This window comes from Schistocerca piceifrons, chromosome 1 (assembly GCF_021461385.2).
Source record: "Schistocerca piceifrons isolate TAMUIC-IGC-003096 chromosome 1, iqSchPice1.1, whole genome shotgun sequence".
Taxonomy (NCBI): domain Eukaryota; kingdom Metazoa; phylum Arthropoda; class Insecta; order Orthoptera; family Acrididae; genus Schistocerca; species Schistocerca piceifrons.
This window is the reverse complement of record NC_060138.1, coordinates 277,363,398-277,374,510: the sequence shown is the minus strand read 5'-3', so window position 1 is coordinate 277,374,510 and position 11,113 is coordinate 277,363,398. Positions and strand designations below refer to the sequence as shown.

Sequence of the window (11,113 nt, the reverse complement as noted above, 5' to 3'; positions counted from 1 at the left end):
ACGGCCGGCTAGTAACAAAAGCGACCAGAGATGAGGCATACTGTTATATCTTACCGGGAAGAAAAATGATTCATCATAATAATGAATCTGAAATTCATGGTTGGTTAGGAGACGGATAATGGCAAATCCACTTCATGATATAGAGAAAAACACAGAATATATCTGTGTTGTCTATTGGTAGTAAGAATGGTAGTGTGGCAACAGATGGTGAGTTGAAATATTCCTCTGCATCTTCTCGTGGTATGAAGACAGTAACTGTGGCACTCAACGCTTTTACACGTGAACTTTCGCTGTTGCTTGGTATGTGGTGAACTGTGCCTCAGTGCTCATCATAGATGGGTGCTATGTGGGGAACACGGGTTCGATTCCCGGTACTGCTAGGGAAGGACTGATACAAGGTGCAGTCAGCCTCGTGATGCAAGCGGAGGAGCTGCTTGATACAGCTCCAAGGTCTGGAAAGTCGGAAAAACGATCGGGAGAGCGGCGTACTGGCCACGTTGCTCTCCAAACTGAATCCGCATAACCCCTCGTGGCACAGGACGACACGGCGGACGGTCGATATTGTTTGAACCTTCAAGGCCTGTACGAGAAGCAGTTTCCTTCTTTCCTTTTTAGTACGTGATGATCTCAACTGCCCGAACAGATCACGCATGGGCATCTGTGCTTATGCAACAACGTTTAAACTCAATCGTGATGAAATGAAATGGAGCGGAACTCAAATTACGATCTTAATGGAAATCAAATGAAAGTGGATTGTATATGGACCAAGTATATGTATATACTATTGGCCATTAAAATTGCTACACCACTAAGGTGACGTGCTACAGACTCGAAATTTCACCGACAGGAAGAAGTGCTATGATATGCAAATGATTAGCTTTTCAGAGCATTCACACAAGGTTGGTGCCGGTGGCGACACCTACAACGTGCTGACATGAGGAAAGTTCCCAACCGATTTCTCATACACAAACAGCAGTTCGCCGGCGTCGCCTGGTGAAACGTTGTTGTGATGCCTCGTGTATGGAGGAGAAATGCGTACCATCACGTTTCCGACTTTGATAAACGTCGGATTGTAGCCTATCGCGATTGCGGTTTATAGTATCGCGACATTGCTGCTCGCGTTGGTCGAGATCCAATTACTGTTAGCAGAATATGGAATCGGTGGGTTCAGGAGGGTAATACGGAACGCCGTGCTGGATGCCAACGGCATCGTATCACTAGCAGTCGAGATGACAGGCATCTTATCCGCATGGCTGTAACGGATCATGCAGCCACGTCTCGATCTCTGAGTCAACGGATGGGGACGTTTGCAAGACGATAACCATCTCCACGAACAGTTCGACGACATTTGCAGCAGCATGGACTATCAGCTAGGAGGCCATGGCTGCGGTTACCCTTGTCGCTGCATCACAGACAGGAGCGCCTGCGATGGGGTGCAATTAACGACGAACCTGGGTGCACGAATGGCAAAATGTCATTTTTTCAGATGAATCCAGGTTCTGTTTACAACATCATGATGGTCGCATCCGTGTTTGGCGACATCACGGTGAGCGCACATTGGAAGCGTGTATTCGTCATCGCCATACTGGCGTATCACCCGGCGTGATGGTATGGGGTGCCATTGGTTACACATCTCGGTCGCCTCTTGTTTGTATTGACGGCACTTTGAACAGTGGACGTTACATTTCAGATGTGTTACGACCCGTGGCTCTACCCTTCATTCGATCCCTGCGAAACCCTACATTTCACCAGGATAATGCACGACCGCATGTTGCCGGTCATGCATTGGCCTTTCTGGATACAGAAAATGTTCGACTGCTGCCCTGGCCAGCACATTCTCCAGATCTCTCACCAACTGAAAATGTCTGGTCAATGGTGGCCGAGCAACTGGCTCGTCACAATACGCCAGTCACTACTCTTGATGAACTGTGGTATCTTGTTGAAGCTGCATGGGCAGCTGTACCTGTACACGCCGTCCAAGCTCTGTTTGAGTCAATGCCCAGGCGTATATATATATATATATATATAATTCTATGGATGAAAACTGCAACAAACGGAAAAGTCTAGTTGCGGCCGGTATTCAAAAATGAATATCAAATGGCAGATGATGGTGATGATTACAATGATGATAATGACGTATAACACATATGAAGATAAGTCAGGACTCCCACTGACGTGGCATATCAAGTGAGGTGTCCTGTGGCATGGCTCATACACGGCAGTGTCTTGGCATACGTGTGACTCAACACCAATAGAAGAGAGACGGCATTAGGAACGCGGCGCCACCTTTTCTTCAGACATGTTATTTTTGGTGTTCGAAAAGTTGCATGAGTACCTACCCCGAAAGATTTCAGTCATTTTACAGAATGAAGAGGGATAGGTTTGATTTATTGTGATGACAGAGTGGACTATCCTTTTCCATTGTTAGATGCTCAGTTAATGCAGAATCATTTGTACAGTACCATATAGACCGGATTGTTGCTACTCATTTGAACACTTTTTGACCCATTTTCGTTAGAAGATACCCCAGGTGTTTTCCTAAATTACACTGTAGGAAAATACTGCAACCAGCCACAAGCTTTCTTGAAATCATTTTATTATACCATTACTAGTTTAGAGCCTGAGTCCATCGTCAAATTATTGCGTTGACTTCTTGCAAGTCTGACATTTGTGTCTCCCTGAAAAGCCCTTCTTTACATAATACAAGACTGAGGTTTGGTTTTACGATCCATAATGATACATGAGTAGAACTCAGTTTAGTTCATTGACCAGTATCGATTGTAAAAGAAATCCGAACCTCTGTCTTATAGTGTGTAAAGGAGGGCTTCTCAGGAAGGCACAAATGTAAAACTTGTAAGAAGTCAACGCGACCATGTGACAGTAGGATCAGGCCTGAAACTAGTAATGATATAATACAATCGCTTCAAGAAAATTACGGCTGGTTGCAGTATTTCCTAAAGCGTAATTTGCTCATTTGAAATGCAGGAAACCAACAGAGACGTGCAAACAATACGATGGAGTTGAGATATCTATTTTGCAGTTTCTGTCTTAGCCCAGGTGGAAGTAATATCTTGTCAGAACAAATATATATAACTCCGTGTCGAAAGGACCTGATATTACACTACATTCAGCAAATTATTAAAAAGTTTCTCAGGCATGTTTTATAGAAAACCACATTGCATATATTTATTTAATTCTGTGTCTTCTTTGCATTTCGCAAATAATTTAAATGAATTTCCATTACCGTACGTGTCTGCGACATTTGACTAGTAATCTGTCCCACTGTGTGTCCTGAGCGTATTGAGCAGTACTGTGATCATGAATAGATGAATATTTCTGCGCAGTACAAAAAAAAAAAAAAAAGAAAAATAATGAATATTGCGTTCAGGATCGGTCTCATTTTTCTTGGTAAGAGAGAATAGCATAACACAGCAGAAGTATTAGTAAAGTGTCACTAGAACAGATGTGGGGCGTGCCTGTGGAATACGCAGCATTCACCCGGCAGTGGTGTGGCAGAGTATAAGACTCATATCACTTCAGTCCTGTAGGCGCTGCTCCATTCAGGCTGTGTTTGTTGCAAGTTGCAGACTGCATGCAAGTCTTTCGCCACAACACGCGTCACCTCACTTGCCACGCAACTTCGGTGGGCGCCCTGTCTGAAAAATGGTTCAAATGGCTGTAAGTACTATGGGACCTAACATCTGAGATCAGCAGTCCCCTAGACTTAGAACTACTTAAACGTAACTAACCCAAGGACATCACACACATCCACGCCCGAGGCAGGATTCGAACTTGCGACCGTAGCAGCAGCGCAGTTCCGGACTGAAGCGCGTAGAACCACTCGGCCACAGCGGCCGGCGCGCTGTCTGATAAAACTAAATTTTGATCTCTGCACTTTTCTGACCTATCAACGGAAAATTGTAAATAGAATCAAGAAAAGTTTTTTTTTCACGTGTCAAACCGACCGCTTAATGCTGCTGCAAACTAACAAATGTACGTTGTTTCGATTCGGGACTTCATAAACACATTACAATAATCCTGATAAACTACTCTGATGCTGTTTGACGTCTTTTCCCACTCTTAATTAAAAATCAACCATGATCTACCTGCATACAGCTGCAGCAGACAGAACCGCAATGCTTCGCTGTTGAGGATTTTTAAGTGGTATGGGCTACCTTGAATGATTTCAATTTGCTGCACTGGCTGTTCCGTTAGTATTAAACCATCCTTATATTCCACATTGTTCACTACTATGTAGTTTCGCCTGCCTGCATTACACATAAGGTATTACCTAATTAAAATACAAAGCATAAAGCAACCATTGGTTGTTTAGTTGACACAATAAAAAGGCAACTTACAGAATATAATCCTTTAAATGTATATAATTGGGCTTGAGTCAGTCCGTACTTATCTGCGTCACACAATTTTGGAAACAGAGCGTGGTGTGCCTCACATACGAGAAAGGTAACATAAATTAAGTAAAGTTAAATATGTTAAGTACACAGAAAGGGAAATACCGTCTCCTTCTTGCTTAGCGATTGTACCGATCTTATGCCTGATCTTGGTGCAGGCCTGAGATCTTGAGGTATGTGTGCAGGGCGTCAAGTCCCACCATCTCCTCGCTAACTAAAACCAACATTTGCCACTGTCGTTGGATATAAGAACTTGCCCATAGACGGCTTTCTTTCGTCTTGTCCGCTTTTTGTGCTACTCCATATGATTTACGAACTTCATCATTTGTGACTTGCTCTTCCAGTATTAATCCAGAGTCCACTTGAACATCTTTGTTTCCGTGACGCCAAGTCGTTGCTCCACTTCTTTTGTTGAACGGCAACATACAGTACAACTGAACGGATTACAGATCGCTATATTTTTGACATGAGCCTGCTTGGAATCTTTCGGTTCTAGAGTCCATCAGTTACCGAACGCCATTTCACCCGTGTGTGGCTCAGGCGGTTAGAGATTTCTGAGCCGAGAATTCCATCAGCAGCAGTTTTCGGGCTTAGGCAGTTACAAGTCCTTATTGTTGAGAGGTCAATCCATCGATCGATTTTGATTGTACGCGGGTCATTCAAATCTGTGATGAGACACTCCGTTTTCTTTGAGTCGTAGACCTACTTGAGCAAGGCTGTTGTTTCAGGCTTGGAATTAACACTGCAGGTCAGTGTTATCTTCAGAGGCTAACAGCACATCATCAGCATAGAGTAACGTCCAGGCTGCGGTTTTCTGCAGACCTCTTGTAACCTTATCTATGACTGTGATAAAGAGGGTCCGCAGCTCGTGGTCGTGCGGGAGCGTTCTCGCTTCCCATGCCCGGGTTCCCGGGTTCGATTCCCGGCGGGGTCAGGGATTTTCTCTGCCTCGTGGTGACTGGGTGTTGTGTGATGTCCTTAGGTTGGTTAGGTTTAAGTAGTTCTAAGTTCTAGGGGACTGATGACCATAGATGTTAAGTCCCATAGTGCTCAGAGCCATTTGAACCTTTGTGATAAAGAGGAGAGGCGAGAATGCAGATCCTTCATGTACTACTACAGAAAGAGCAAAATTGCCTTATAGTCCGGCACCTGGTTGCATCTGGCTCTTCGGCTCATGGCAGGACAGTCTGACTCGTCTTGTTTATTCTTCAGATTTTTAATAAGCAAGCGAGCAGCATGGATAGTTTCTATCATCCCACAGCCTTCACGGATCCACATTGACTGGTAGTAAGACATAACTGCCGGATCCCCTATCGATTATGAGCTCCAAGACGTGTGTGACGGAAGACATACTGGGCTACCCTTTTGCTTCCAAATTGGAACTGTTGTACTAGATATAATAAAATATTTAACTACGTAACTGGACATGAGAAATGTAGGTAAAACATAAAACATTACAGAAACAATAGTTACACAAATGCAAGGGAGTACTGAACTGTGCCAATGACATCTCGTGGCTGACTGGATGGATACGCTCTCTCTATAATCTTTGTTAACCACTGACATAGTAGTCTACTCGTTGCCACGCATACATTGTGCTTTCTTACTCATACAACATACTCTCTCAGGCTCGTGATCTGATGTATGCAGTGAGATACAGGGGGCTAATAGGCTGACGTGGACTCCACACATATTTCACAATTTGCCATTTTTCACGTCGAAAAGCCATTGCTAGAGGCGACAGAAGCGACAAGTGCAAAAGAGTCGTAGGTCTGACTAGATGTGCAACCCCCATACTTTAAATTTGTAGTCTGATTTTTTTTATTTTTTTATTTTATTTTATTTTTATTTTTTTTACCCACGTAGCCGTCGAACAGTACCTCAGAACCGTAAAAATTTGTAACAGCTGCCTACCAATGTTACCGCGAAATAGAGATGCCTACGTTTCTCAGATGCTTGCCTTGCCTTTATCTGCCAGGAAAAACTACAGAGCAAAGCGTCAGCAGATTTCTGCGAACGGCAGCATTGAGAAGCGACCGCAGCGCCGCGGCCGATGCAAGTGGAACTAGCTAACGGTGACATGAGGTCGCGCTGCGGGCTGGCGCTCAGTTTGGACGCGGAAACAGTGAGGCGAAAACATGGGTTACGTAGCGGCAATCCTCTTGGCTGTCTTCGCAGCGGCCAATGCCCGTGAGTACAAGCTCTTTACGCAGCGTCATGAGCAAAAGTGGTAACTAACTACTTTCTGATTAACAATCCAATGTTTATTTCAGTTATGCCGTGTTCTGTGGTATCAGTAGGCTGGCCGTACAAGTTCGATATTTTGATGTTAGTGTTGATTATTTTTGCATATGTCTGCAGCATTACAAACAAACCTAATTACCGCAGTACTTAAATAGAAACTAGAACTCTTTTGAAGAAGTAGTTATGTTTTTCATATCAATATTTTATTAAAAAAATAAAAAGTGACGCACTTGTAATGGTGCTCCGGTCCGTACTCAGAAAATGAAATAGCTCATTCTACGGCATGTTATGGGCAACGTTAATACGATTTACATTTAAATTTTTTAGTGCATTTTACCACATAGTTTCCAGTGAAATGCTTGCGGTGTCCTTACAAAATGTGCCTCTTCAGCATTTGAAAATTCATTGTTAAAGTTCCTAAAGAAGTCCAGGTATCGTCCATAGCCTGCTACAGCTTCGGATCTCAACTACACGTGGAGAAAGGCAAATTCTGAAAGCGTCCGAAAGGTTTTGTAAAATCTCTCAAGTCTTTTAGTAAACGATTTCTTTTACGCATACGCCACTGTTGGGGGAACTGTCCCCGGATCAACTGATTTTTATCCTTCTTGCATTTAACTTACTGTACTACGAAATAAGCAGGCTTATAGCATTTTCATCCACTAAACGAACCTGCGACGAAATTAGTACTTTGGTAGCGTGAAAGTAAATAAACCACACGAAAACGTTTTTACCACTTGCTTGTATGAGAACGGCTGTGTATTTACGATCAAGGGGAAGAGAAATGGAAGAACTAACATATGAAACGGAGAAAATAACTTCTGTGAAATAAAAACAAAACAATAACGATAAAAGCAGTCTATTCGAAAGTGCACATCTTTGCAGATCTGTGCTGGATAACATTGTTTCGTGTTGCTCCATAAAGTGCATTGTAACACGCCTCCATCTACCTCGGAGTGCTGTTCGCAATGTGATAGAGATGTTCCTACTGAAACCGGTCCTACGGTGGTGCTGTTCTGAAGTGTTGAGAATGCTGGTTTATGTTTAGCCCCATTACACAGGTGGCTTTATGTAGCGATTTCCTGCACACAAGAGTACTGAGAAAAAGATTTTAGCGAAAAAAAAGGCATACAAGAAATACGCAAGCCAAGAGGATAGTGAAATACTTTTTTGACGAGTTAATGTTGTTGTTACTAGAGCTCCTGTGTCAAAGAAACTTTTCATAATCTTCAAATCTTCAATTGACCAAACAAAACACTTGACTATATTACGGCTATCTCCTCGGCAGCAAAGTACGACCGAATATTTAGTTAGTTTGGATCTTGCGTGGATCATTTTGCACGATAACTAGTAAGGAAGTATATTACACTTATGGAAGTGTTTGTCTTGATAACTCATACGTGCATGATATAGTTTCGTACCGAGCAAAGTGATGTAGTAGTCAGCACACTGGATTCTCATTCCGGAGCGGGGATTTAAATCTCCGTTCAACTTTTGTAATTCAGGTTATTCATGATTTCCCTATTAAAAGTGAATGTCGGGATGGTTGATTTGGAAAGAACATGGCCGATTCCCTTCCACATTGTTCCGTTGTTGCGCGACCTAGACTAGTTGATCCTGGAAATGCTCGAAAAATTGTGTTGCGCCTATATTAGCTCCGTAATTTATTATGCATCTTTTTCAAGGACGTTTCGCCGAAGATATAATAGTACTGCAGGGTCGTACTTACAATTTCTCAGATAATGGGCACTATAAATCTTGCTATCTGATAATCTTCGTCTGAATTTTCTTTAGATGTTCATGTAATTGTTGATTGTGTTGCCACCTCGTGCAAAGACAATCATTAACTGCTTTGTCGCAATTTTCAGTAGTCTCTGAGACTCGAAATAGTTATTAATGAATTAAATTTCCACTTTCACTTAAGTTTCTCTCAAATTACTGATACTCGAACGTCGTATTTTTTGTAAAGTAAATCACGCAGATCTTTCTCACCAGACATTTCATTATTCGTTCAGAAACTCAGTTATAAGTTTCTAAGACCAGAGATACACTCTAGTAACATTTAGCTGTCGTATTTTGACTTCAGTTTTAACTTGTCTATTAAAGCTTCAGTGAGTATTTTGTTTTTAAGTTACTATGACTTCGTCCAGATGAAGTCTTCAATAAGAATTCAACACAAGACTACTGGGTAATGCTACACTTAATAAAATTTTACTGAATTATCACAATATACAGTCTACTGCCTCATAAGATTCTACATAATTGACAAATGTGCCTAAACAAGGGTGGGTAGAGAAGTACTGAACTAAACTCTTAAAACATTTTAGTAGCATGATACACACATATTTTTCTACAATAATAAACACCGGCGTCTTGACATAGCTGGAAGTATCTCCTCATGTCGCATGGCTGTCTTGGTCGCCCGTAAGTTGGTCCGGCGTTTCGAAGTCGACAAAACAGCTCCAGACAACCCCTCTACTGATGTGTGGTACATCGTACAAACATAAAACCAAACACATTTTGTAGCATTTGCGAAGTATGTTAATGTACTAAAAGATTGATAATTTATTGAACACAAGATGGTAAAATACTGTATCGTGTATTGCAATGGCAGCGTAATCTGTAGTGAAACAGCTTCAAAGTTGAACAGTAGAACACTTGTCCCATTCGGGCTTGTGTTAAATCTCAAATGACCCCGTCGTCAACCATAAGCTAAAACGTAACGTTCTTTCATGTCCTATGTATTTTCACACCCACAGTTCACCCAGTGAAAGTAGAACACTAAGTTATTTTCAGTATTAATGTGAGTGGGTGGCACGTTTTGTAACGAAGAGCAGGTAACAGTGACTTAAATGACAAGCAGTTACTGAAAGCAGGGATGCAGCACAGAATATGTGCAAACTCCTTTTCCGGCGTTCAGCCCATGATTGGCCAGGGCCTTGTCGACCACGTGTTCTCCCATCCTCTCCAGCCTTTCAAGTTCCGTACTCTCTGATCAGCCTCTACATCATCCAGCCATCACAGTCTTTGTTTCACCATTGAGCGGCTATCATCTGACTTTGCTGGTAACACCTTTGCTACTAGATATTCTTACATTCTCTGCACATAACCCAACCAATGTACACCTTCATACCTTTAGGTCTACGGTGTTTGATGGATTTTTATGAAGTTCATACAGTTCTGCATTGGCCCTAATCCTCCAAGCACCATTCTCATATACGGCATCATACCCAAGGCGGTCAGAAACAATCTGAAAAGCTCGTAAAGGTGTTGCGGATTAAGGTGCACTGAGAAATAAGTATTCAGAAAAAAATTCGGTAAGTTGCGCTGTTTCTGACTTAATTAGATTGAAGTTAGCGCTGAAGAAATTGCGCTCGCAGATTCAAGTGGCCCGCCAGATACATATACTGATGTTCTGTAGCGTAGATAATAGTGCAGGAGACTGCTCACCCTGTGGTTCCGTTTCAATCCTTGCTAGCGTCCCATGTCCAGTTTTTGTAACGCATCTCATTCGGATTCAGGAAACCAAGCGAAACACGCGTTTGGCAACACCGTTTCCAGACTAGTCGTCCTGTATCCTGCGCAGTACTTTGCATTCCCATGCATCCAAGGCATTTCTAACCTGTTGTCGTCGGGGTTTACGACTTGCGATCGGAGCGTTTTATACTAGTCCCGTTGAGCGTCTTCATGCTGACGCTGGTGAATTGCCACTCACCTACCGGCGCGATATACTGCTTTGTCGGTATGCCTGTCGGCTACTGGCAATGCCCGACCACCCGTCTTATCGTTCCTTTTTTGACGACTCTCTCGACCGTCAATACGGGTTGTATGTCTCTGCCCTGCTACCCCCTGGAGTTCGCTTTCGTCGCCTCCTTCAACACCTTAATTTTTCACTCCCTGCAACCTTTCGAGTGGGCGAGAGCCACACGCCACCTTGGCTCCAGGCTCACGTTCGCGTTCACCTTGACCTCAGCTCGCTCCCAAAGGAGGTTACCCCCGGTTCGGTCTACCACTCCCGTTTTGTCGAACTTCGTTCGAAGTTTATTAATATGACCTTCATTTATACAGATGGCTCTAAGACCAATGACGGGGTCGGATGTTCTTTTATTGTCGGGGCACAAAGTTTCAAATACCGGCTCCATGGCCATTGTTCGGTCTTCACAGCTGAGCTCTTTGCCCTCTACCAGGCTGTTCTTTACATCTGCCGCCACCGACATTCTGCTTATGTCATCTGCTCCGATTCCCTGAGCGCCATCCAGAGCCTCAGTGATCCGTACCCGGTTCACCCTTTCGTGCACCGGATCCAACGCTCTCTTCAGCAGCTGGTGGACGTCGGTTCTCCGGTTAGCTTTATGTGGGTTCCTGGCCATGTCGGTATCCCTGGGAACGAAGCTGCAGATGCTGCGGCCAAGGCTGCGGTCCTCCAGCCTCGGACAGCTTCTTGTTGTGTCCCTTCGTCA

General features: G+C 43.4%; 1 protein-coding gene across 1 annotated transcript in view; it reads left to right on the top strand.

Moving 5' to 3' along the window:
• The first annotated feature begins 6,497 nt into the window (after positions 1–6,497).
• Positions 6,498–11,113, top strand: part of LOC124794167 (peptidoglycan-recognition protein SA-like) — a 70,814-nt gene continuing 66,198 nt past the window's right edge. The window contains exon 1 of the mRNA XM_047258077.1: positions 6,498–6,602. Within this exon, the coding sequence (XP_047114033.1) occupies positions 6,551–6,602 (52 nt within the window). The 5' untranslated portion in view covers positions 6,498–6,550. The remainder of the gene's footprint in view (positions 6,603–11,113) is intronic.